Below are 27,215 nucleotides of genomic sequence, written 5' to 3'. Positions count from 1 at the left end.
ATGAAGCGGCCGCTGAGCCCATCTCCCCCCGGTGAGGAGCTCCCCATATCTGGAGTTGCTGAATGCTCCCCTCACCCCCTGGAACCACCAAAGACCAAGCGAGAAAGAAAACGGCCATCGTACACACTCTGTGACGTCTGTAACATCCAGCTGAACTCAGCAGCCCAGGCCCAGGTGCACTGTGGAGGACGGGCCCACCAGAGGCGGCTTCGACAGCTCAGCTTGGGGAAGACCCCCTCGGGGCCAGGTCAGTGTGGAGGGGTACTGCTCCCACAAACTTTGTTCTGAGCCTCTGAGGAGGATCTCTCCATCTGGGCTGCTCTGAGGGGCTCTGGTCTGAGACCTCCCTTCATCGTGGCTTTGGGTCTGGGGTGCCTTTAATGGGGTCTTTGGTTCTAAGGCTTCCCTACCTACCCAGCGCGGTTTTGTTTTACATCCTGATAATCCTTCTATGGTGTCTCTCTGGATCTGAGGGTCTCTAGGTCTAAGGCTCCTTGAAGTCCTTTTGGGTCTGGGGGCCCTTCCTGTGGACTTTCAGAACGAGTAGCCATAACAGCATTTCCTGTCTGGAGCCCCCGTGGCAGAAATGGCTTTTCAGACAGGGACCTCATCTGCAGGTACCCCAGGCTCCTGCTCTGTCTCTGAAGACACAGTCAGTGAGGTGCACACCACGCTGACTGAGGGGCCGGGGAAGCCCCTCGTCCTTTGGCCACTGGATTCCTGGCCAGGTTTTCTGCTTGCGCCTAGTTGGGGTGACTTTCCAGAGGTTTGGCTGTGAGCACTGGAGGGGCAGCTGGCTGCAAGGCGAATTTCTGGGCAAAATGGGTGAATGGCTCTGTGAGAGTGATTCCAGCTGACAGCACAGAAGGGCCGTGGGGAAAACAAGAAGAGCCGGGCTGCTGCTGGCAAGGGGACAGATTCAGATCCAGGCCCAGTGTGGGCAGGTGAAAGGGCTGGAACTTCCGCCTGGCTCTTGAGGGCTACCACTGGAAACCCACCTTGCAGCCTGACTGTTAGATTTGCCAGCGGGCTGCACTCTGAACTCAAGCCTAGATGACTGCCTGATCTTTTGATAAATATTCATGGGGGACCTACCATGTTCCCTGCACCATGCTGAGGGCTGGTGATAGATAAGACCCAGTCTCAACCCACCACCACCCTACCCCGGGATTGAGTCTGTCCTGTGGGATGAGACTGACACAAAAACAACAAAGGAATACTGTGGGTGCCACGTGAGACAGTCCCCCCAGGGTGCAAAGGAGAAAGGTCGCAGGACAGGCCTTTTGAAGGAAGGGGGACGTGGAGCCTTAGGACTTGGGTAAGGGGGAAGGGCCATTCCAGGCAGAGGTCACTGCATATGCAAAGGCAGGGCATGCTTGGCTGGCTGGTCTCAACTCCCACATTCAATTGTGTGAGGCTGGGCACCAAGGTCTGACTCTTAACAAGAGCATACCTGACTGTACAGATGCCTCTAGAATATGTGTGTCTGTCTGTCTGGGTTCAAAAATCTCTCCTTAATTCAACTACGAATTGACAACCCACTAGGTACAAACTGCTGTGCTGGGAGATGATAGATTTAAAAATTAGGATATTAGCCCTCAGAGAGATTAAGGGATATATGCTGCCCCTCAGAAAAGAGCTGTCTAATTAATGACACATGCAAGTGAGTTTATTCCAAGATAACTGCAGGCTTAAAAGAGGTGGGTACAGATGCCATGAGAAGTCTGAGGAGGGACAGAGGAATTCTCAAAATTCAAGGACAGCTTTGGAGAAGTGATACTGGAGCTAGGTCTTTGAAAGGGGAGAGAGAGGGAATTCCAGGCAGGGGAAACAGACTGAGTGAATATACACGGAGCCCTGAGAGCCCATGGCTTTCTGGGAGCAGCAGGAAGTGTGTAGCACATGGTGGGCCTGGTGGGAGGTGAACAGGAGCTACTGTGAAAACCATGCAGCTAGGCTGGGTGTTAGGCCTTTGTTCCCAAGGTGACCAGCATCATTGAAGGGCTCTCAGCAGGGACAGTTCATGTTCTCAGATAACGCTGGTGGGGGTCAGGGGGAGGGCTGTTACATGAGGACTGGGTGGGGGACAGATTCCAGAGCCTTTTCTGCTGTAGAACCTGTAAGACTTGGTGACTGATGGATGATGGGCGGGGGATGGTGCCAAGGACCAAGCTAAGGCAATGCTTGGAGGCAGTGCTATTATCAGAGAGGGGGACACTGAGAGGAAAGCAGGCTAGGAGGGCCAGTGTTAGGTAGGGAAGGCTGGTCCTGTGGCCTCAGGACATCTTGGGGCCCTTGTAACACAGCCACCTCAGGTTTCCCTTCCCAGGCAAGGATTCCTGTAATACAAGCCCCTCTCTCTGCCATCTCCACCTTGTCCATGAGGTGTGAGGAGAAAAGGCCACTGCTGCAGAATGCCCCTGGACAGAGACAGACTATCCAGAGGGATGCGACATCCCTCCCCTGGCTTCCTTCTCTGCACAGTCCCCGTCCCCTGAGTATTGGGTAGGCTTGAGGTCACCAAGAGACATAGTGTCTGATACTTCAGACTGTTAAACAGACCTGTCAGTTCATCTGTCCACCCAGTCATCTGTCCATCTATCATCTCTTTGTCCAGCATTTTCTAAACCCCAGCCCAGCCCTGTGCATGGCCCCTTGAAGGGTGCTGGGATACCTCACTGAGTAGAACTGGGTGCCTGCCCTACAGGCACTGACAGTTTAGAGCAGGAGTTGTCATGGAAGGAGATCTTTGCAACAGTGCATGCTAAGAGGAGTGACATGGAAGAGTGACAGGTGTGCCTAAGGCATGGGCCAGGGCTTCTCAGATTTTGTTATTCTGGAAAGAACCCTGTGGCACAGTAGATAACGTACTTAGCTGCCAACCAAAAGGAGAAAGATGAGGCAGTCTGCTTCTGTAAAGATTTACAGCCTTGGAAGCCCTATAGGACAGTTCTAGTCTGTCCTACAGGGTTGCTGTGAGTTGGAATCAACTTGATAGCAGTGGGATTTTGTCATTCTGGGGCTTCTGCCTGAGAATGTCCTCTTCACTGACCTGGTTAACTCTGTGCCTACTCCGGGCCATGATCCCCCAGCACCCTTTTTTTTTTTTTTTTGTCTTGTTGGCTCTCTGAGAGCAGCCCCCAATCAGAAGAGGATACCTAGCAACTGCCCCTGAGGGAGAAAAGGGGGTGAGAGGGGGCACATAAGGGCCTATCTTAAATTAAAAAAAAAAAAAAAACCACTTCACTGCCATGAAGTCGATTCCAACTCATAGTGACCCCCATTGGGTTCCAAGGTAGTAAATCTTTACAGAAGTATATTGCCTCATCAACCTTCTGAGGAGTGGCTGGTGGGTTTGAATTGCCAACCTTCTGGTTAGCAGTCAAATGTTTTAGGCACTACAGCACCAGGGCTCCTTAAGGGACCATCAGTTACCCTGAATACCACTCCCAGCCCCTGGTGGAGACTGGGCCTGCTGGTCAAGCTCTGCATAGCTACAGCAGAGTGGAGAGCCCTTGGGGTGTGCCTGATGGGGCACCCTCTGGAGTGTGGGGCAGACCACACCTACTTTGACGGTTGTGGGGGGGCTTGAGGCTAATGCGTGGGAGCCCTAACCACACTTCTTTGTTCCTACACTCCCCTGTCCAAGGGTCCACACCACACAAGGTCTCAGTCCTTTGCAAGTGGAAGAAAGGGATCTTAGAAGAAAGGGATCTTAGGAGCTCAGGGGCAGGAGCCATCCAGTCATGCCTGCTCCAAGCTCCCTCTCTGGGAGGCCTCCTGAGCTGTCACTTTGATTAGGGGCTTGTGGGGCTGGTAGCTTCCACAGTGACAGCCACTCAGAGGCAACGAGGTGGGGACCCTCTCCTGCTCAGGTCCCTGAGGCGATCTGTAGAGAAGGGGAGAAGGAGGCATGGGGGAGGGGGTCACTCTTGCCTCTCTGAGCTTCCTTGCCAATGCCCCAGGTCAGAGCCCTCCTTGCCCAGCAACACCCAACCCCAAGAATTCCCACCTCCCAGCCCTGAATGACTGTCACATGGGATTCCTAGAGTTGGAATCACTCCATAACACCTGATAACAACAAGCCCTAAGTGAGTCTGAAGCATGCCTCAAGGGGCCATGGGATGGACAAACAGCAGGTACCCCACACCTCCCCATTTCCCTTCCTCTAAGTTCCTCCCTCAATTCCTCTGCTCATTCCCCCTGTCTCCCACACAGGAGGCCCTTTCATTCTTCAGGAATGTGTCTGGAGCCATCTTTTACACACACACACACACACACACACACACACACCCCTTCTCCCATCTGGGTATGGGCACGGAGAGCACAGACCCTATAAGGCTGAACTCTGACCATCTCTCTCTCTCTCTCTCTCTCTTTCTCTCTCTCTCACACACACACACACACACACCCCTACCTAAACAGCAACTTTGCATGTTTCTCAAACATCTGCAGAGAGAGAAAGCTTTGCCTGCTCCATGCTCTTAGCTCTAACCTCTCATGGGGATGATGGGCCAGCACCTGGGGGTGGATCTCTGGGCAGGAACTATAAGCTACCCCAGCCCCAGGCAGGCTGAGCATGTTAGGAGCTGAACTGCTTACAAGGTCCTTCTACTTTCAGCATTGCATACCCTCCTCACACAGCCACCCAGGAGCTGACGATGGCATGCAGTCCTCGTTTCACAAATTAAGATACTAGGGCTCAGAGAGATTAAGGAACAAACCCAAGGCCACAAGCTGGGCCCAGATCTGGACGTTTCCGACTCTCAATCCTGATCGCACATCACCTGTCCCTCTCCCACCTGAGAACATGCATATATTAACAGAGATTGAACATTAACTTTTGGGTAGGGGGGAAGGGGGAAGGAGAAGGGAGGCTGGCCCAGAGAAGGCAGACAAGCGCTCAGGACAGATGATTCCTTAAGTGCTTCAGGACCCTCAGCGGCCACTCTTGTGCCCTCTGCCTTGGTGTCCTAGGCTGTCTACAGATGGGAGAGGAGCCTCTTAAAGCCATCCCGTCCCTCCTCCTGTCTCTGGCAGACTGGCCCAGACAACAGATTCAGATGCACCCCCCCCCGTCCCCCATTATCCATTGCAACATGACACAGAAAGGGAGAGAAGAGGATTTCAGGAATGACCTAAGCTCTGGTTATGGAATGGCCAGAGGGGCCTTGGGGTGGGAGTGCAGGTTAGACACTAAGGAGGACCAGAAAGCATTGGAGTCAGACTATAACAGATTTCAGGGCAAAGATGGCTGCAGCTGCAGTAGACTTCTCAGTGCTTTTAGAGGGTGGAGGGATGAGAGGCAGGGGAGGGGAGGTGTCAAAGGGGGCAGGCCGACACTTTCCCCCACCTGTGGCTTAATCAGTCTTCCATTTCCTCTCCGAATCTTTGCCTCCAGAGGCCTCTGGCAGCCTCTTGAAACCAGAGATCAAAGACCTTGCACTCGGGTCATGCCTGAGTCACTAGCTTGATGAGCTCCCCAACCCCCACTCCCCGTAGATGGATTAATTCCAGTCCCATCAGGAGGCCCCAGAAGTCCTCTAGCCTGTCCCCTATCTCTTTAATGTCTCCCTAGGTTGTTGGTTCCTCCTCAGCATCTCCACGCACCTCCTGAGGCCTTTGGGTGCGTTTCAAAGAAACTGCACTTCCCCCAAGGCCCCTGGAAGTCCTTCTTGAAGTCTAACCAGTGCCTCCTGCTGCTGTTCTTGGCTCCTAAATGGCAGGTGATTAAAGTGTCCACACTCCCTGAACACTCATCATGCCTCCCCTCAGTGTGAACCTGGCCATCAGCACCACCCCCACACCTGCCCCAGGGACCACCAGGCAAGGCCTGGCCTGTCTGGTTGAAGAATCAGGGGGCTTAGCTCAAATCCCTGGCCCATAGAAGACAAAGATTCCGTCTGTGTTTCTGGGTGGGTTCATTAGCTCTGGGTTTGAGTTTCCTTCCTCTCCCGACACAAGCAACTCCTTCCCCCAGAGCCCCTTCCTAACAAACCTGTTTTCCGGAGCTGCCACTGCCAATCCCTCCCCTGTGGCTAGGGCTGCTATTGGCTGCTCCCAGATTCCAGGTTATTGTCTGGTGGAGACAGGATGCTGAGGGGTGGGGGCTAGCACTGGGACTTGGAATGCGAGACCCAGACCGGATCCCGCTGTGGGCTGGCAGTCTCCCCTCCCCACCTCCCACCGTTCCATCCCCCCCCCACACACACACACCAAGCCACCAGGTGCTCAGGTGAGCAGCCAGCCAGCCAGCCAGTTTTCTGGAAGAGCAGGGGGAAGAAGAAAACGGAAAAGAAAGGACTGGGAGGGGGTGAAGGAGGGTGTCAGGGGGTCTAGCTTATGAGATGAATGCTCCAACTCCTGGCATTGTCCAGGTAACAAGCCCAAGGGTCCAAGTATGGGACTAAGAGGGGCAGGGCACCTGGGCTCCCTTCTCTCACTCCCATGGCCAGTGCTCTGTGATGGAGTAGGAACACCTCTCTGAGCCTCAGTGCCTAGCAAAGTGAGGTATGTATTCAGCAACATGAGGTGGGCAGAGGATGAGGAAGATAGGACAGGAGAGTGGGTGCTTCCGCAGCAGCGAGCCCTGAGGTAGGAGCAGGAAGAACTTTCCAGCAGGCAGAGAGGGGACTAGCAACAGCTCCTTTCCTGGAGGTCTCTGTGGGCAAGGTCAACTTGTCCCTTCAGTGTAAGAGGTACTACGCAGGGACCCTGACCAGAGTAAGGGGCACCTCCCCACTGTCACCCTCCCCCTTGTCTCTACATTTGTTCCTTCCATGCCTGGGGAAGGAAGTGCTCTGGTCTTTCCACCTGTGCTTGAGACCAGCAACCAAGAACAGGCAGCTTCTTCCTGGTGAGGGAGACAGGGCCCAGTAACACACTGCTTCCCAGGCAGGTCCAGGAGTCCCTCCCTTTCCCCTCCCCTCTGTCCCTCGCATTCCCTCTGTCACTCTCTGGCTGGGTTTCATTTGCTCCTGGGCACTCCTGCTCCATGCAGTGCTTCAGAAGGCAGAGAATGCTGTTGGGTGAGTGCTGGGGATGTCTGAGCTATGGGTGGGGGTGGGGGTGGAGATAAGGGGGCCAACAAGGGTAGTCCTTTCTCCAGTCCCCAGCCTTATCCTTTTCTTGCTATCGTTGGCCGTCAAAAGTGGTCTATTGGGAGACTCTGGTAGTCAGTCAACCCTTAGTACCTTTTCTCTGGTCCAGGGCGAGGCAGGGAAGCCCCCACTCAGCTGAGAACAAAGATGGGGGTATGTGTGGCAGGAATGGTTGGGGAGCTGGAAGTCCATCCTGCAGAAATTAGGAGCTCTACCCATCTGGGCTGGAGCTCTGGTAGCATAGTGACTAAAGCACTTGACTGCTAACCAGTTCAAACCCACCAGCCACTCCTCGGATGGAAGATGGGCAATCTACTTCCGTAGTGATACTGCCTGGAAACCCAAGGAGGGGTCGCCATGAGTTGGGTCCGACTTGACGGCACATAACAACAACATCAACCCATCTGGGCAGATGTGTGTCCAGGGAACCTTTGTCAAAGGCTCTGGGTATCCATTGAACCTTCAATCCCCTCCTTGGAGTGTTAGGGGAGGGGAGAGGTCCTTAGAGGTGAAGAGGACTTGTTAGCTTAGCAGAGGGAGAAAGCAGCTGACCGAAGGAGACAGAGATCAAGGTGGCCTCCTACCTAAGGTCCAGCCACAGTGCTTGAGGTCAACACCTAAGTCCCTAGGTTTATCTGTGCTCTCCCCATGAAGCAGGAGAGGCAGCCACTACACTTTTCAAGGGCTCTTTTGGGGACTCTCTCCCGCGGAGGCAAGAGCTTGAGGCAGTGGGGTTGGGCTTTGGCGGTCTTCCCCAGCGCTGGGGGCGGACCTGGACCACCAGCACAGGTGGAGCCCTGGATGGTCCAGAAGGGTCTGGGGGTGCTGGAGCATGGGGGCTAGCAGAAGTCTTGGTCTGACCGTTGCCCTCCTCCCCTCCTGGATTCCCATTTTATTCGTAGAGTTTGGGTTTTATCTGTGACAGAAATGGCAACTTTCTATTATTTGAGATGTGTGTGTGTCTGTGTGGACCCCAACATCTGCCCCTTTGGCTCTGTGTGTACGTGTGTGAGGGACAGACCAACAAATACATTCTATGTTTATCCATGTGAGCTTGTGTATGTCAGAGGAATTTACCTTTGTACAGGGGGTGTGTGCACACCCTAGCTCTGGGCATGTGTGTCTGTATGCAGTCCTTATGTATATGCATCTATCACTGTGAAGGTGTGTGCGTGGCACGGTGACTGTTTCCTGTTTTCTCTGTATGTATGGACATATATACAGTCTGCCTGTCCCTGTGCACTGTTGCCTTGGGGCATCTATAATCTGAATGTGTCTTTGTTGCTCTTGCTGGTCTGCGCGTACATGCATAGCCTTTTGGCCAGTGTGGGTATTTATTTCTCTATCTCTGCCTGGGTCCTACCTCCATATGTGCACAAATAAGATAGTCTAACCATGGGAATGTGTGTGTGCCTTGGCATCTGTGACTGGGGCCTCAGTGTGTGTGTCCCTGTGTCCATGTATGTGTGTGTGTGTGTGTGTTTTCCAGTTACGGCAAGGCAGCAGGATGCAGTTCCCCCAAATCCTCTGCCTGGGGGCTGCAGTCAGGGTGATGTTATTTCAGGAGACACCTGCTCTGTGCCACCACCCCAGCCTCGGTCGGACCTCTGGAGGCAGTCTCCTTTCTGTACTCCATTTGTTGGCATGTTTGACCAGTCAACAAGCCATCCTCCTGCAGCCGCAGTCTGCTGAGCCAGGGGTCCCACTGTGGACTTCTGGCCTGGGTTGGGGAGGGACTGCTCTGAACACTTGTCCAGGGTGGCTGCTCTAAGGCAAGATGTCGTCAGAGATCTCCCACCTGACCCTTTTGTGGGTGCAGAATTGTAGACCCGTCGGGTTGTGCCCTGCCATCCTGGGATGGATGTGAGGCCTGAGATGTCTCCCTTCACTTGTGTGTAGCCAGGAGCCAGGCAGCCACACACGCGTGTGCATGTGTTATGCCTCATGGCAATCCCAGTGGCCTGTGCACTTCCAGCTTCCCCATGTAGCTCTGCCATCCCTGCTAGTGGAATGCCCTTACTCTTGTACAATTTCACTCATCTTCTGTGGAGCTTAAGTGACTCTACTGACGACCTTTAACCAACTCCTGGCTCCTCCACGATCCTCAGGAACTTTGTTAGGAACTCCTAGAGTTCTTGGAGACCATAGCCTCCCTACTTGTCTCTCCCTTACTGTGAGCGCCTCTAGGGCCGCGAGATAAACGGGATGAATGGAACCCCTCAGGGACCTCACGCTCCCGCGCAAACCTCCTTCCCGTGGTCTAACCTTAGTCGCTCCTGCTGCAGCGCCTGCAGCGGGAGGCGGCAGCTGGGCGCGGCCAGGTGAGCTCCGTGCAGGGCACCGCCCACCCCATCAGCCACTCGGGCTTATTCCGGCTGCTGGCGCCTCTTCGCCAGGGTTACCGCTAGTGGCTGCTGTCGCTCAGCGCAGCCCAAGGAGACCGCGGCCAGAGCGTCCACTACCCAAGATGGTGGCTCCCGTGTCTCCGTGAGTGTATGCGGGGCGGGAGAGCCCAGACCGGGCGGGGAGCTGGGGCAGGGTGCTCCCGCCAGGAGCTTCCAGGCAGGGGGCGGGCGACGGGGCATGGGGGGCACCCTGCGGGCGGGGCGGGGGCCCGCAGGGCAGAAAATCCGCGCCTCTGCGGGACCCATCCGAGGGCTCCACCACCAACCGACCCCCAAAGGAAGTTCCCCAGCCCTTCTATCCCAGACCTGGGGAAGATACGCAGGGGGTTCAGGGGAGCCGCCATGTCACCTGGGCTGCCAAAAGAAGGGGAGCCCCACCCCTACTTGAGTCTACAGCATGGACTTCTGGGAATGGGGTCCTGAACTGACGGAGCCTGGGGAGGAGGCCGGGAACCACAGTCCTGGGGCCAATAAATACTGTGTTTGAGGTTTACAATGTTAAGTGGGAATGGGAGGGACAGGCCACCACAGGATTGTCCTAGCGGCCCCTCAAGTTGCACCATTGCCATCTAGCTGGCCAAGGTGTGCAGAGGTAGGTTAGCGACAAGTGTGTCCTTTTGGTCACCCTTGGTCACCACTGAACCAACATAACTAATTGCCATGGAGTTGATTCTGACCCATGGGGCCCCCAGGCGTGTCAGGGTAGAACTGTGCTCCACAGGATTTTCCATGGTTGACTGTTCGGGAGTAGATCACCAGGCCTTTCTTGTGAGGTTCCTCTGGTGAATTCCAACGTCCAACCTTTGGGTTAGCAGCTGAGCATGTTAATCATTTATACCACCCAGGACTCCAGACCAACATACCAAACAAAAAACCAAACTCACTGTGGAGTCAGATCCTGCTCATAGCAACCCCTCCTTGGGTTTCCGAGGCAGTATCACTACAGAAGTAGATTGCCCTATTTTCCTTCCGAGGAGTGGCTGGTGGGTTCAAACCTCTAGCCTTCTGGTCAGCAGTCAAGTGCCTTAGGCCCTATGCCACCAGAGCTCCTCCAGACCAACATAATCAGGCTTTATGAGCTCTGGTAGCATAGTGCCTAAGGCACTTGACTGCTAACCAGAAGGCTGATGGTTCAAACCCACCAGCCACTCCTCGGAAGGAAGATGGGAAATCTACTTCTGTAGTGATACCGCCTCGGAAACCCAAGGAGGGGTCGCTATGAGTCAGGTCCGACTCGACGGCACATAACAACAACCACCACCACCCAGCCTGGTCCCCTCAGCTTGGGAATGTCAGTGGATTTTGACCTGTTTTTTAAGAGCAGTTCCAACAGAGCTTTCTGGAATTATGTAAATGTTCTATATCTGCCATAATGTTATATATACTGTCCAATACAATAGCCACTAGTCACATGTTCTTTCATCAAAAACACCAAAACTCATTTTATCTCTCTGTAGAATGCAGCAGGGTAGCACGCTTCTGGGTAGGCAGAAAGAATTGGACAAGCTTCCAGAAGGGTGTCACCCGGCCTTGCACCACCTCCCATTCTTAGGTCCTGTGAGCAGTGGGCTGGACAAGGTCACAGAGTCATGAAATCTTGGAAGGAAGTGATGTCACAGCAGCTGTAGTAAGCACCCAACTGGTGCCCAAGTGCCCACGTCATTGCCTTCTTGACTTAGAGCTCGCGCTTCCTTATTCACTCATTCCCTAACTTCTGTGGAGCACCTGCTAGGTACCAGGCACTGCCCAGCTCTGGGGTTCAAACATGGACAAGGTAGTTAACTTTCCCGCCCTTGGGAAACATGCGTTCTAGAGAAAGAGAGACAGCCAGGCAACAGACCTGTGCAGAAAGAAGCAGAGATTTGTGAACTATGGAGAGTACAAGAGAGGGAACAAACAAGGGACAGTGACAGAAAAGAAGAAAAGGCAGGCTTTTGGGAAGGGACAACCAGAGAAGACTCCTCTGAAGAGGACAGTTAAGCTAAGACCACAGCATGTACAAAGGGCCTGGGGAGGAGAACCAGGCACTTTGGAGATCTGAGAGGCAGCCAGTAGAGCTGAAAGGGGAAGGAAGTCCCAGTGGTTGCTGGAGAGGTCAGTAAGGCCCAGGCATTAGGCAGGATCTTGCAGCTCTCAACGGGGATTCTGGTGCTGGCCTCAGAGCAAATGGAAGTTGCAGAGGGATTTTAAGCAGACTAGTGTTTGAGGCATTTGATTGCTAACCAGAAGGGTGGCAGTTCAAACCCACCAGCCACTCCTTGGAAGGAAGATTGGGCAATTTACTTTTGTAGAGATACCACCTCAGAAACCCAAGCAGAGGTCACTATGAGTCAGATCCGACTCAAAAGCAGTGAGTTTGGTTTGGTTTAGTGACCTCATCTAGTACATTTTAAAAAGCCCCCTCCAGAGTTGAACCCACACCTGTGGCTTCTAGCCAAACAAAAGACAGGCATATGAGTTGAACATTTACCTGAGGTAGATACACACCTTAGAGAGAACAATCACGGGAGAAAGAAGGGCTGTTTATGTACAAGGAGACAGCTCAGGGGGCAGGAGTGCATGGAGGGATGGACACAGGGAAGAGGTAACTATCTGGAGGAAGTGGGAGGGGAGCTGTTGCATTGTGGTAAATTCTAGTTAATGTCATGAGACAAAGTGTATGTGAACTGCTGTATGGAAAGTGAATTTGCTCTGTAAAATTTCACCCAACTCACAATTAAAAAAAAAAAAAGCCCCCTCTAGCTGCTGGGAGCTGAATAACTCTAAGAGGGCTAAGAGTGGAAACACATAGATTCATCAGGAAGCAACTGATCTAGCCCAGGCAAGAGCTGAAGGATGATGGCCATGATATGGAGAGAAGGGATGAGTTAGAGGTAGGTGTTTGGAGGTGGAATCAACTGGACCTGTGGGTGGACTAGGTCCTAGAAGTGAGGGAGCATGGGATTGGAGGAGCAAGTTTTTGGCTGGAGCACATGGGTGGCTGGAGCATATTTTACAAGAACAGATTGACAGTTCCATTTGGACAAGTCAGAAAGATGGTTGGATGGAGAGCTGTGGTGCCCAGGCGAGTGGTTCAGGCTGGAGTTATGTATGTGAGAGTGGTCAGCACAGATGGTTCTGAAACTCTTGGGAAGTTTGAGGTTGGGAAGAGGAAGAGGAGATGACCAATTGGAGGCCAAGGTGTGGCTGAGAGAGAGAAGGTAAACCAGGGGATGTGGGTCTTGGAAACCCGGAGAAGACAGAGTTTCAAGGAGAACGGGGTTAGCAGTGCCAAATGCCACTCAGAGTCCAGGGAAAGAGAAGCAACAGGTTTAACCAACATCTGGCAACACAGAGCACCTTTTCTTCCACTGCATAAGGCTCCCCTGGGAATCCACTCATCTGCCCTCGTTTTACCACCTATTGTGCGCCAGGCGCCAAGCAGCGTGCTGTCCCGGGGGAGGGGGGACAAGACATCTGCTGCTTCCTGAGTTCAAATTAATTTAACCAACAGTATCAGAAACAAGAAGTTTTTCATATGAGCCAAAACGCATCCTTTTTTTTTTTTTTTTTTTTTTTGAACAACCAACTTTTTTTTTTTCCCCAGTATTTTCTTTCTTTCTTTTTTTAAATTTACTTTTATTGTGGTGAAAACATACACATCAAGACATTCACCAACATAACAACTTGCACATTTACAGCTCAGGGACATTGATGGCATTTTTCATGTTGTGCCACCATTATTGCTCTCCTTTTCCAAAATATTCCACACCATTAGCAAAAACTCAGTGCCCTGCAAACAAAAGCTTCCCCTTTCCCCTTCCCTCCTACCCCTGGTCACCACTAATAATCTTTGAGATATATATATATATCTAGCAATTTTCCCTCCCTTCCCCTCCCCTCCCTGGTAACTAACAAAAAAAGTTTCCTTCCATATATAGACCCTTCCTTGACTTTTTACAATAGTGGACTAATACAATATTTGTCCTTCTGTGATTGACTTATTTCACTCAGCATAATGTCCTCCAAGTTCATCTATGTTACATGTCAACAACCAACTTTTACTGAGAGTCACCTACACACCCAGCCCTGTACAGGCACTAAAAGAGAAAAACAAACCAGTTGCCATTGAGTTGATTGAACCTCATGGTGACCCCGTGTACACAGAGTAGAGCTGCACTCCATAGGGTTTTCAAGGCTGGTTTTCAAAAGCAGATCACCAGGCTTTTCTTCCGAAGTGCCTCTGGCATAAAGGAACAAATGTGGTCTTGGTCTTCCAGGAACCAAGTGAGAGGTAAGAGAGAATTCTTGCAGTCACCAAATTGTGTTACTAAGAGTCTTGCACAGGAAATTATGAGATGAGAGGACGAGGACCAGCCCAGGTTGAAGGGATCAGAGAGGCAGAGGGGCTGCCAGAACTGCTCTCCAGGAATGAACAGAAGTTGGCCAGGGAAAGAGGAGGCACAGTGGATGAAGGCAGGAACAAAGTGTGCGACAGCCAAGCGTGTGAAAGAACAGGAAGCCTCTGGAGTTGGCTGAGCAGACAGGAGTGGCAGAGGGCTCTGGGGGTACTCAGACACTGTGGAGGGTCTTGTTGGTTCATGGTGAAGTGGATAGACTCAGGCAGTGGGGCACCGTGGGAGAGGTGACACAAGGGAGTGACATTAGCTGGACTGGTGTTTGCACTTGCTTTCTCTGGCTGCTTGGTGGGGACAGGTCTGGGGAATGAGAGACCACACAGCCGGTGGGAGAGGGGTGGTCAGCACAGGCTCTCAGCTTGGCTTTTGGTATCAGGAGGACTTGGATTCTCATTCTGCCTCAGCCACTTAATAGTTGTGGAACCTTGGGCAAGTCACTTGGAGTCGCTGAGTCTCTGTTTTCTTATCTCCAAAATGAGGATAAGGCCTTCTTCCCAGAGGATTTGCAAGAGTAATCTGTCTCCTCATGGAGCCATTGTCAAGTACCCAGTACAGGCTCTGACTCCATTCACACTCAGTAAATGGTAGTTACTGCTGCTGTTGTTACTGTTATCAGGCAGGGAGAGGAGGGGACAGATTTGAGAGAATTAGGAGGTAGAGTTGGTAGGTTTGGGCCACTGGCTTGACTTGACCTTCCTGCCCTGAATGGCCTGGGGTTGAGGGGCTAGAGGAGTGGTAGTGGGAAGGAAGTGAAGAGTATCCAGCGAGTTGCCTTCAGCACAAACAGCCTTCTAGGTCACTCTCCCCAGACCCACCCTACAGGTGTGCGTGAATGGTGTGTGTGTGTTTAGGGAAGGGAGCCCCAGAGGAAATAAATTTTGGTTCCTGTCCTGAGGTTTGGGGAGCAGCTCAGCTTTGTGCTAACTTTTTTGATGGAATACATGACGATGGGCTAGAGGGATCATGCATTCCTTGGGCTAGTGGCAGGAAGTCTGAGATTTAGTCCTGATTCAGCCACAGATCATTTATAATACCTGAGAACCACTGTTTCCAGGACTCAGTTTCCCCACCTGCAAAATGTGGTTGCATAGATGGTACCTAATCTTTCTTCGGTTCTGATGTTTCTAAGTTCTGAGCTGCTTCAGTAGTCAAAGCCAATGTCCTGGATGGAAGGAGACCCTTGGAGGGGTCTAGAGTCCCCATACCTCCACAGTGTTGGATAATACTTCATGGCAGTTTGCATGACTCTGCCCACTCCCAACAGCCCCTGCCCCATTGAATCCAGTCTACCCTTCAGCTGGGGAAGCCTCTAAAGGCAGTGTGAACTCTGTCACCCCACCTTAAACCACCCCACCACAATGGACCCTCTAATACTTCTCCCTTGTCTCTTTCATCTCCAGTCCCCCATCGGTGGAGCGGGAATAAGCTTTCCTGAATAAGTTAGATGGATGGTCCCCGTTAGCCTGGTGGGCTGCCCCATTCCTGCCTCCCCACAACTCCCCTTGCCAAAGAAGGCGCCTCTGTGTCAAGGAGGCTGGGGGGCAGGAGAATTTGGGTGGGGGCTGGAGGTATCCTGCCTAGCAAGCAGAAATGGTGCCCCCAGGGAAGAAACCAGCCGGAGAGGCCTCCAACTCCAACAAGAAGTGCAAGCGTTATTTCAACGAGCACTGGAAAGAGGAGTTTACTTGGCTTGACTTTGACTACGAGCGGAAGCTGATGTTCTGCCTCGAGTGTCGTCAGGCCCTGGTGAGGAACAAGCATGGCAAAGCTGAGAACGCTTTCACCGTGGGCACTGACAACTTCCAGCGCCATGCCTTGCTGCGCCACGTGACCTCAGGAGCCCACCGCCAGGCTCTGGTTGTCAACCAGGGCCAGCCCCCTTTCGAGGGCCAGGCTGAGGGAGGAGGGCCCTACCCAGGCCTGGCTCCCACCCCCAACTCTAGGGGCATCAAGGTGGAGGCGGACCCCTCCAAATTGGCTGTGCTGACCACCGTGTACTGTATGGCGAAGGAGGATGTGCCAGATGACCGCTGCTCTGCCCTGCTTGAGCTACAGAGGTTCAACCTGTGCCAGGCGCTGCTGGGCACCGAGCACAGCGATTACTACAGCCCCAGGAGGGTGAGAGACATGCAGGTGGGTGGCAGCCAGAGGCATGGGAAGGGCTTGGGGAGGGAGGTCATCGAGCTGTCTGGGCACAATTCCAGCATGACAGGCCCTGCCCACTGCCCACCACGGGCCAGGACACTTCATTCATACCTTCTCCCTTCAGGACCTTCACCTACTAGGTGCCAGGTCCTGGGCCAGCTGCTGGGGACACAAGAGTGACAAGGCCAGACTAGGCCCAGTTCTTGGGAGCACTGGGATTACTCCCCTTACCACCTAGGCCAGAGGTTGTAAATTGGTGGCCTAGGGGCATGACTGGTCCACAAATGTGTTGTATTAATTCTCATAATGTTTTTTAAAAAACTTAGTTTCCAACTTGAAAAACTGAGATTATATATAAAAATCTGGATTTGTGACTTCTACTGAAAAGTCGTAACGAGCCCTGGTGGCACAACAGTTAAGTGCTCAGCTAACAAAAAGTTTGACAGTTCGAAACCACCCCGTGGATCTGTGGAAGAAAGCCCTCGCAGTCTGCTTCTGTAAAGGTTACAGGCTAGAAAACCTTATGGTGCAGTTCTACCCTGTCACATGGAGTTGCTATGAGTTGAAATTGACTTGATAGCATCTAACAACTGAAAAGTTAGGCCACCATGCTCTTACAGTAAGACGTGGTGGAGCTGGAAAGCAGGCATGCATGGGCTTGCCACGGTCTTCAGCATTCCCTGTGGTTTATCCCTGGCCCGCTGGAGGCATGTAAGTTGCAGCTTCTGTCCTAGGTACCAGCTGTGTGAGTCCTGGGGGCTGGATTTGGGGGTGGGGGGGCTGGGTCTCATCCTACTGAGACATGACAAAGAGATCACACAGCCGGAACCCTGTGTAACTGGTCAGGAGTTGGGAATGAATGTGTCAACCAGTTAACCCCTGAGATGCATAATGGAGGATCAACCCCAGGACTATGGCAGGCTTTGGGGTGATGTTATAGAAAAACATGAGAAACTGTCCTTCCTAGAGCCCTTTATGGTTCATAAACATATTTTACATTTATAAGCTCATTTGAGCTTCACAACAACCCTGTGAGGAGGCTGGGGCAGGTATTAGCCTGGTTTGGGAGCTAAGGAAACTGAGGGCCAGAAAGGTGAAATGACTTGGCAAAGGTCATACAGCCAGCAAGTAGCAAAGCCAAGACTGGCCCCTAAGTCTGCCTGTGCTCTTTCCACCACCCTACACTGCCTGCCTCCCCTTCTCAGGACAAGCCTAACTCTGTCCTCTCTCTTTTTCTCTCCCTGGGTGCTCTAGGTGGCCATTGCCAGTGTCTTGCACACAGAGGACTGTCAGCGCTTGAAGGCATCCCCATATGTGGGGCTGGTGCTGGATGAGACCAGGGACTGGCCTGAGTCCCACGGTCTGGCCCTGTTTGCCACTTCAGTGTCCCCCTGCGATGGCCAGCCTGCCACCACTTTTCTGGGCAATATGGAGCTGCAAGAGGGTGAAGCCACTGCTGGCCAGCTCCTAGACATCCTGCAGGCCTTTGGCGTACCTGCATCCAGCCTGGCCTGGCTCAGCTCAAGCCTTCCCAGCGATCGCCTGCGGAGTGTGAGCCTGCAGCTCCGGGCTGCCTGCCCACTGCTCACTGAGCTACACTGCCTCCCTGGCCGGACAGACCCCAAACCCCCTGCCTACCTGGGTGAATATGAAAGCATACTAGACGCCCTTTTCCGCCTGCATGGTGGCCCTAGTTCCCACATGGTCCCTGAGCTCCGGGCAGCACTGGACCTTGCAGCTGTTGACTTGGCAGGGTCACGGCCAGTGCCCTGGGCCTCAGTGCTGCCTGTGGTGGAAGCAGTAGCCGAGGTCTGGCCTCGCCTGGTGTCCACCCTGGAGGCTGCAGCCCCAGTGTCACCCACTGCAGGGGCACTGGCCCTAGCTCTGCGCCAGTTCACCTTTGTGGCCTTCACCCACCTGCTGCTGGACACTCTGCCCTCCATGCAGAAGCTTGCGCTTGTCTTGCAGCCAGAGGAGCCGGACTTGGCCTTGCTGCAGCCCCTGGTGATGGCAGCCTCTGCCTCCCTCCAAGCACAGTGCAGCTCAGGTGGTGCCCGCCTCCAGGGCTTCCTTCAGGAACTGGAGACCTCAAGCCCCGACGGGGGCAACAGTCGCTGTGCCTACCGCGGCGTGGAGCTGGCCGGCTATTCCGAGGCCGCCGTCCGGGGCTTCGAGCGGCTGCGGGGGACTTTCGTGGACTCCATGCGGACAGGACTGTGGGACTCCTACCCCGGGCCCTCGCTGGACACCGTGACTGCCTTCGCTGCCATATTTGACCCCCGACGCTACCCGCAGGCGCCAGAGGAGCTGGGCGCGCACGGCGAGGGTGCGCTGCGCCTGCTGCTGCGTGCCTTCGCGCCTGCTGTGGTGCGCCAGCGCGCGCTGGGCGACTTCGCGCTCTTCAAGCGTGTGGTGTGCAGCCTCGGGCGGCTCGGGCCGCGGGCCCTGTGCACCAAACTGGCGTGTGCTCACTCCGAGCTGCACGAGCTCTTCCCCGACTTCGCTGCCCTCGCCGCTCTGGCCTTGGTGCTGCCCGCAGGCGCCAGCCTTCTGGACAAGGTCTGCCGCAGCCGGGAGCTGCGGTGGTGGGGGCCGGCTGGGGGCGGGGAAGGCCGTAGTGGCCACATGGTGAAGATCGCCGTGGATGGGCCCCCTCTGCACGAGTTTGACTTTGCGCTGGCCATGGAGTTCCTGGAGAGTGGGTGGGGGGAGGGGCTCACGCAAGTCACGTGATAGGCTGCCCCCTTTCTTAACCCAGCCAGTCTGGGGCCCTGGGCATACTGTGGGCTAAGCTGGACTTGACCGTAGTGCTGCTCCTAAGCTGATATACTAACTGTGGCCTCCCCGAGGCTTCCAATCCACCTTCCACAGGCTTCCTCTGCTCCACGCTGACTCCAAACCCCATCTCGTGGACTGTGGGAACCTGGGCAAGTGGGCTGAGACGGGTCTAGTGCCCCCTAAATGGCATCTGTGCTTTCCAAGGTTTGGTGAGAAAGTAGCTCACCCTTTCCACTTCTGGTCTTGGTCCAAGTTTTGGTTCTGGAAGAGTTTGGGCTTGGCTGGAAGGAGCAAGACTGGTTTTAGGAAGTGGGAATTGAGAGGAAGGAGAATGGCTTCTTGGCTGTTACCAAGCCCCACACCTGGGAGTATTGCTTCAGATATATTGATACCTTATTCATTCTTGACACACAGCATAGCACCCTCTATGTGCACAAGCTAATGGTTCAAGGGCACAGTTGTGGAGGCAGTGATGCCCTCAGTCCTTCCTCCCCAATAGGCTGCCCGAGGGCTTTTCTGTACATAGCCGTGTGTATAGACATGAATATATAAATGTGAAATAAATCTACCTATCTTTCATAGTGTTAACACATAAAATCCTAAAAGGACTTCTTTTGGTTTTGAAAGGACAGGGTCTAAGAAAATCCAAAGCAGTCTGAATTTATTTCTAATTTGTTTTCTTCAAAATCTGGTTGCTCTCCGAGTCCCTAACCCTCCCCTGCTCATGCCTTTGAGACCAAACTTTGCAGAACCACAGCTGTACCTGCTGCCCCTGAGGACTGGCGTCAAGGCCTGACTGGATCTTTGGAGGAGTTTTGCCCTTTCAGATTCCCCCAGTCTTCCCACCCTCTCCTGTCAGCCCTGGCTGCGTGGTGTGGGGATCAGGAGAGGGGCGAGGGGAGTGAGAGAGGAGGCGCTAGCCTGTCCCCAAGCATCCTGGGTTTGGTTTTAATTTACAATAAAGTGAAAACCCAGTGCATCTTGCAGTCTCCATGGTGGTGTGTATGTCAGGGCCCTGCCCTGGCTCCTCTGTCCCCTCCCGTGGCCGGACTTGCCTTAGGGGTTCATTTCAGCCATTCTGCTGCCTCTGTTGGTGGGGACTGGTCTTTCTCTTGAATGAGTAGTCTCCTTCTGTAGACTCCGCCTCTGCATACCCAGCTGTGGGGAGAAGGGACAGGGAAAAGGCTAAAGGGCCTAGGGGCCCCTCGTCTGGGGCTTGGCTGGGCTGCTTTGTGAAGAGGGAGACAGGAGTGTCTGCCTTAGCTCCACACCCAAGAAGCCCATCAGCTGCTTTCTTGTTCTGGCTGCGGAGGTAGAAGGGAGCCCCATTGCTCCCCACTTCAGACCCTGCCTTCTTCCTCCTGCAGCAGGCTCGGCCTCCAGCACCCCCAGCCCCCTGCTGGCCTCCCTATCCCTGCCCGCCCGACCTCTGCAGCCCCCGCTGGACTTCAAGCACTTGCTCGCCTTCCACTTCAATGGCGCCGCCCCGCTCAGTCTCTTCCCCAACTTCAGCACGGTACGGGCTGGGTTGGGGGCTGGACACAGCCAAATCGGGGGTGGGCAGGGCAGGTGGCCTCAGTGGGGCCAGCTCTCAGCAACTGGGTATCTCCAGGAGCTCATTTTCCAGCATCCCCCCAAGTGACTCGGTGTTTCCCAAACAGGGACCCCTGGGCCCAGCTCTTCCCTAGGCTAGGGAACAAAAATAGCATCACCCCCAGAGCCACAGCTGCTGGCCCTGTGGGCCTGTAGAATCTAATTTCAATTGAGGTTTGGTGTAGGGACATCTATGGGTGATCTCTGTGTGGTTTGGTGTGTCTGTTTTTGTTTGTGTCTGTGTAGGTCTTTATTATTTGTGGATGTACATTTTTGTGTTGGTGTCCAATGTGTGTATGTGTAAACAGTTCTTGTGTGCCTGTGTATCTGAGCATTCTTCATGTCTTTGTGTGTATATACTATGTTTGTGTTTGGTGTCTGTTTGACACTGAACCAGAGTGCATCTCTGTGATTTGTAACTATACCTGTAAGCTAATGTGCTTTGTGTCTACATACTAATCTAAGCATTTCTGTATGGGTGTGTGCATGAATGACAAGTTAGTGACAATGAATTTTACTCTGCTATATGAGGTTTGAGGGAGCTCTGGTAGCATAGTGCCTAAGGCATTTGACTGTTCACTAGAAGGCTGACAGTTCAAACCCACCAGCCACTCCTTGGAAGGAACGTTGAGCGACTATTTCCGCAGGGATACTGCCTTGGAAACCCAAGGAGGGGTCTCTATGGGTTGAAATCGACGGCAGTGAATTTTTTTTTGTTTATATGAGGTGTGAAGGAGCTCTGGTAGTGCAGTGCCTAAGGCATTTGACTGCTAACCAGAAGGTTGACAGTTCAAACCTATTAGCTGCCCCATGGAAGGAAGATGGGGCACTTCACTTCTGTAAAGATTTACTGCCTTGAAAACCCACTGAGGTTACTATGATTTGAAATTGACTCAATGGCAGTGAGTTTTGAGTATGTGAGATGTGAGGAATAACCTTTCCTCCTTTACTTTTTTAATTTTGAACAATCAAATTTAATCATCGCTGAACCCTACACTGTCCTGATAAGCTGGTCAGAAATTCTGCCTCTCTCACCCATAGGAGTCCCTCCTTCCTCATCCTTCAGGGTCATGCCGAGGTCCTAAGAAGTTTGATCTGATCAGTCCCTGCTATCACCTGCTGCCATGTTCACCATTCCAGGGCATGGCCCCCCAAGGGCGAGTGAAACCACTGCTGTCCTAACAGGCTGGGGTCCCTGCAGGCCAATCTCTCTGCAGTTCTGTCTCCTTGCCCCACCTGCCCTGGTGCTGTGAGGGTCAACACCTCTTCTCGTGTTCAGGGAAGTTTCCAAAACCATATTCTTCTCAAAGCCTCTCAAAATTTTGGGAAGGTTTGACAAGTTCCTCCTAATAAGCCTAGACAATTTCTGGTTTTGGCCCAACAGTCTAGGCCTCTGAAAAAGGGAACTTGGCTTGATAGAATAAAACAATTACTATAAGGAGAAGAAAAAAGCGCCACAAATTAGTATTCCAAAGGAATGATCCTGCTACTCATGGAAGACTTGGCCTTCTCTGGATGCTGCCTGTCCCTCATCACCCCCTCCCTTGGACATGGCTCCCAGTTTCCTCAGAGAAGTCTTTGGAAGCCTCTGGCCCTTGGCTTCCCTGGCCATGGCAAAGCCGATGAGATAGGACTTATCTGCTCCCAGCCCATAGATGCCAGCACAAAGGCTATGGTATGGGAAAGAAAACTCCAACAAAGAGGGAATTCTTTGTCTCCCCTCCACACACACCCCAATTCTCTGTCCTCATAGTTGTAAGTCTTATGAACGAGAAAGAAAATAGGGACCAGATGAGATGTCAAGGTGACCACCAGGACCTGCTGGATTATGGAGGTCACCCTGGCCATCTCCCTGCCTCCAAGCAGTGCCCAGCCTGACAGATAACAGAGCTCAGCCAGCCAGAGAAGAAGCTGTGTCTTTTTTGTGTCTAATATCCACAAGGATAGGAAGGTTCTTAGAGTCTGACCACGACCTCTCCTCAGTAGTCTTTAGTATGGGGCATTTTGTACTGCCCCTTCTTTCCCTGAGGAGACTACAGAGTTATTGTGGCCTCCCACCCCTTCACAGATGGACCCGGTCCAGAAAGCTGTCATCAGCCACACGTTTGGGGTCCCCTCCCCTCTGAAGAAGAAGCTCTTCATTTCCTGTAACATCTGCCACCTGAGGTTCAACTCAGCGGTGAGAGGGGGTGGTGAAAGCAGGGCTGGGGAGGGGCTGGGGAAGAAAGGGGCTGGAGTTGGAGCTTCCGGGGTCTTGGGAGGAATGGGGGTGGCAGAGGGTGTCTGTTATTTTCCATTCTGGTTGCTGAGGAGATGCTCCTGGTCCTTTAACCGTCCTATCCCTCTCTTTTCTCGGGGTCCCTCTATCCCATCCCTCAAGCCCCTGCTGGCCAGATCTAGTCCCCCTGGGATTCCAATTCCGTATCTTAGGCCTGTCTCTATGTTCTGGATCCTGCTGTAGAAGAGATTGCCTTTCCCCACTCTGGCTCCTGCTCTGAGACCACCTGGCATTCCATAGAGTTCTCAGAGCACCTGAGTTTACAGAATGTACCTGTGTCCATCATCTTAGTCAGTTCTCATGATGCATCTGTGATTGGGGCAAGTACTATATCATTCCCACTGTTCAGATGGGGAAACTAAGCCTCAGTGAGGTTAAGTGACTTGCTTAAGGCCACACAGCTGGTGAGCCGCAGAGCTAGGATTTGAGCTCAGGACTGGCTGACCCCAAGGCCCGAGTACTTCCTGCCACGGCCTGGACCTACTTAGCGGAGGAGCCTCATTCTAGCCTCCCAGGGAAGGTCTACCTTTTGCCCAGGCAACTCTGGCACTTGGGAGAGATGCTCTGAGACGACTTGCTGTGATCAAAGGACCCAGGAAAGAACTGCAGGGGCAGGTGGGCTGGGAAACAGTAATCAGGGACCCTTGGTTGAAGGAGGGAGGACACCAACAGGCCAGCTTTTGGGATTCCCTCCAGGCTGTCAGGTTAGTTTTGAGAAAGATGGAGTGTTCTCGGAAAAGCACTGTGTCTCCTTCGTGCTGGACTCTGGCACAGTGCCTGGCAACCCACAAATGCTCAATGACTTATTTATTGGAAAAGGGGTCAAAGGAATTAATGCTTTGGGGGGCACATACCCCAGAGTATGAAGACTGCTGTTTTCTCCATTTATGCATTTGTAAACCTGGTAACCAACACCAATTGAGTGCCAACTGTGTATACTAGGCACCTGTCATTCATTTTCCTATTTAATGCTCCCACCTTTATGTGGTCAGTATTGTCATTGCATAGTTAATGGGTAAAGCTCAGAGAGGTGAACTGATGTGCCCAAAGCTAGGAAGTAGCTGAGTGAGATTGTGAAGCCAGGGGGCACTTGCCTTGGAGCTCATGTATAAGAAGGCATTCTGTCAGCCTCAGAGTCTTAACCAGGTTGTGATGACGGTGGCAATGGTAGGGATTTCCCTTTGTGGTCTGAGCTCCGCCTCCCTCTGACTTGGTCTTGGGCCAGAGCTGGCACATGGATGAGGCACGTGGACTTGGTGAATGACACGGTGAATGACATGGTGCCCTCCCCTCCCCAGAACCAGGCTGAGGCACATTATAAAGGGCACAAACATGCCAGAAAAGTCAAGGCTGTCGAGGCTGCCAAGAGCAAGCAGAGGCCACAGACCCTGGCCCAGGATGGGGTGGTTGTGTCTCCAACCTCGACTCCAGCCAGCAGAGCCCCCGGAGAGCTGCAGAGCACAGGTCAGTGCTAGACTCTTTTCCCCCTCTCCCTCTCTGGTTTCTGACGAGGGGTTTCAATTTCTGCTTATTACTGTTGCTTGGGTTGAACCATTCACACAGACAGGAAAGGGCAACATCGTATGCACACAGGTCACTGGGCATTCCAGTGAACATACCCAGATCAAGAAACAGCTGGTATCAGCACACCAGAAACCCCCCATTGGGTTCCTTTCCCGGCACCACCCTCTCCCCCAGGGTAACCATAATCCTGGCCTTTCACAGCAAAGAAGTACTTCACCTGGTTTTGGTGAAGCAGACAGTATGTAGGTTTATGTATTTGGGTGCTTTTGTACATCATTATGCCTGTAGGAGCCATCCATGTTGCTGCATGCAGCTGATTGGCTCTTTTTCATTGCTGTGTAGTATTCCATTGCATGAGCACACCACTGTGTTTTGTTTTGAAATCTATTCTCCTGCTGATGGACATTTGGGTAGTTTCTAGTTTTACGTGGTTATGACATGTGCTGCTGTGAACACTGTAGTACATATTTTTTGGGTAACATGCTTAATTAAGAATTAGTAAGTAACTACAGAATATCAGCTGCAAGGGCTTTGTGAGAACACCTGTTCAACTTTATGATTCCAGATGGGGAAACTGAGGTCCAAGTCTGCCCAGCAAGTTGGCGGGAGAGTTGGGCATGGAATTCCACACAGGTTATTCCAACGCCAGGGAGCCTTCAGTCTGCCATGCCACCCATTATGTCAGTGTCAGAGTCATGGTCTTGAGAATCCACTTGGGGCCTTGTACTCTTACACGATGCCTCCCCTTTCCCCAGCAGCCCCTCTTCCGGGTCCCCCACTCCAGCCACCACTAATCCCGGACCCCACACCCAGGGAGCTGGCCCACTCAGACCTCTTGGATGCTGCCTCCTCTTCCTCTCCTTCCTCCTGCCCACCCTGCTCTCCAGAGCCTGGGCGAGAAGCTCCAGGGCCTGAGCCAGCGGCAGCTGCAGTGGAAAGCAGTGTGAGCGGGGTGGGCAGGAGTGAGAAGGGGCACCTCTACTGCCCCACATGCAAGGTGACAGTGAACTCTGCCTCCCAGCTTCAGGCTCACAACACAGGTGCGTGTCCCCCACCAGCCAAAGACCAGGGCGCGGAGAGGGCCAGGGAGGCTCACCCTCACCAGGTGTGGGTAGGCTTGAGTTCCTGGGCACTTTACTCAAGGGCCTGGCAACACAAGTGTTGTGCTTACCCATTCTTGGGTGGGCATTCCTAGGTCCTCCCAGTAATCCCTGGGGAGGGGGGAATTGGGAAGAGAAGCCTGGAGAAGCAAAAACTGAAGGTCACTAACCTCTGAAAACCAGGTTGGCAGTTCAAACCCACCAGCCACTCCTCAGAAGGAAGGTTGGGCAATCTACTTCCGTAGTGATACTGCAGCCTCGGAAACCCAAGGAGGGGTCGCTAAGGGTCATTCCAGAGAGGGAGGAGAGACCAGAGCTAGAAGCAGGGGACAGAGACTAGAGCAAAGGGGAAGCTGAGCAGTTACCCTGAAAATGGCCTTCCTTGGGGGAGGCTGGCATGAAATCAGAGAATCTGGGGAGAACCTCGCGGAGATGAAGAGAAGTCTCATCAGACTGGAGGGAGTGCATGTGCAGAGCAACCGCCAGGCCCAAAGGGACAGCTAAACCGAGCAAGGGTGGAGGCATCTATCTCCAAGGCCCTCACGCCCCTCTTGGATGCTGACAGGCTGTCTTCTTCTCTTCCCCAGGAGCTAAGCACCGGTGGATGGTAGAAGGCCAGCAAGGAACTCCCCGAAGAGGCCGGGGCCGCCCAGTGCCCCGCGGAGGGGCCAGACACAAGGCCAAGCGTGTGACAGGGGGCCGGGGGGGTCGGCAGGGCCCTAGCCCCCATTTCCACTGTGCTCTCTGCCAGCTCCAGGTCAATTCAGAGACTCAACTCAAGCAGGTGGGAGAAGCCAGGCTGGGAATGGGGCTGGAGCAGGGTAGCACAGAGCCAGGGCGGAGGGAGCCTACAGAGAGAAGGTGGGGGGGGGGTAGGGGGGGCAGAGAAGCACTGGAGGAAGAGGAGTAAGGTTAATTGCTGAGGGGGGATACCTTCCCAGGGTTTACACTGGGTAAGTGCCCAGTAAATGTGTGTTTGATGTGTGTATTATGGGTTGAGGAAAGGTGAGGTAGTTAGGAATGACAGGACAGTTTTGGGGTCCTTGGGCTTCCTCATCTTGTTCCCAGTCTGTCTGTCTGTCCATCCATTAGCACATGAGCAGCAGGAAGCACAAAGACCGCCTGGCCGGGAAGCCCCCCAAGCCCTCCAGCCAGCACAGCAAGCTGCAGAAGCCCGCAGCGCTGGCTGTGAGTATCCTCAAGGTATCTGTCTCCAGGCAACACAGCTGGGACCAGGGTCAGAAAGGGAGAGGGTGGGCGGGAGAGGGCCAGATGGGGGGCTTGGGGGTGGGACAGGAAGGAAGGCATCCCTCTCTCAGGCTGCCTGGGCAGAGAAAAAACATGGGCTGCTCTTGACCCAACTTGGGCTCTGCCCTGAAGAATTTCCGGGGAGGTGGGCTTGGGTAGCAAAGTTGGTAGGCGGGCATCTCCTGGAGACCATCTCTGTCCCTCCCCCCATACTCTCCCCTATCTGGGCAGGAAGACAGGTGGTGGACAAAGCCCTTTGGATTGGATGTTTGGGGGTGGTTAGGGGGAGGATTCAGGTTTGGAACCCTAAAAGGCACGTTTTTTCCCTGTGGCAAAAGCCTGAGGCTAGCGCTGAGGGAAAGATGGGATTTCTGGGGACAGGGACTGTGTCTATTTCTCTCCCTCCTTCCTAGTCAAAACTGGCCTTGCAGAAGCAACTCACCAAGACGTTGGCTGCGCGCTTCCTGCCCAGCCCGCTCCCTACTGCGGCCGCCATCTGTGCCCTGCCAGGGCCCTTGGCCCTGCGGCCTGCCCCCACCGCAGCCACTACCCTCTTCCCAGCTCCCATCCTGGGCCCAGCTCTGTTTCGCACCCCAGCGGGAGCCATCCGCCCTGCCACAGGACCCATTGTCTTTGCTCCCTATTAG

General features: G+C 53.5%; 2 protein-coding genes across 2 annotated transcripts; both read left to right on the top strand.

Annotated features, from left to right (window-relative positions):
- Nucleotides 1-27,215, top strand: ZNF385C (zinc finger protein 385C). The gene is made up of 8 exons (XM_042781088.1): nucleotides 1-247; nucleotides 20,193-20,341; nucleotides 22,487-22,597; nucleotides 23,995-24,160; nucleotides 24,970-25,260; nucleotides 25,908-26,104; nucleotides 26,413-26,523; nucleotides 26,982-27,215. Exons 1-8 carry the CDS (start codon nucleotides 1-3, stop codon nucleotides 27,213-27,215), a joined length of 1,506 nt encoding a protein of 501 aa, XP_042637022.1.
- On the top strand, nucleotides 15,493-18,780 carry CUNH17orf113 (chromosome unknown C17orf113 homolog). Its single transcript, XM_042781087.1, has 2 exons — nucleotides 15,493-16,035; nucleotides 17,302-18,780. The coding sequence occupies exons 1-2, from the start codon at nucleotides 15,493-15,495 to the stop codon at nucleotides 18,778-18,780; spliced, it is 2,022 nt and encodes a 673-aa protein (XP_042637021.1).

This window comes from Orycteropus afer, unplaced genomic scaffold (assembly GCF_000298275.1).
Source record: "Orycteropus afer afer isolate SDZICR_OR568_19922 unplaced genomic scaffold, OryAfe1.0 scaffold00085, whole genome shotgun sequence".
In the NCBI taxonomy this organism is placed as follows: domain Eukaryota; kingdom Metazoa; phylum Chordata; class Mammalia; order Tubulidentata; family Orycteropodidae; genus Orycteropus; species Orycteropus afer.
This window is presented reverse-complemented; position numbering and strand designations above follow the sequence as displayed.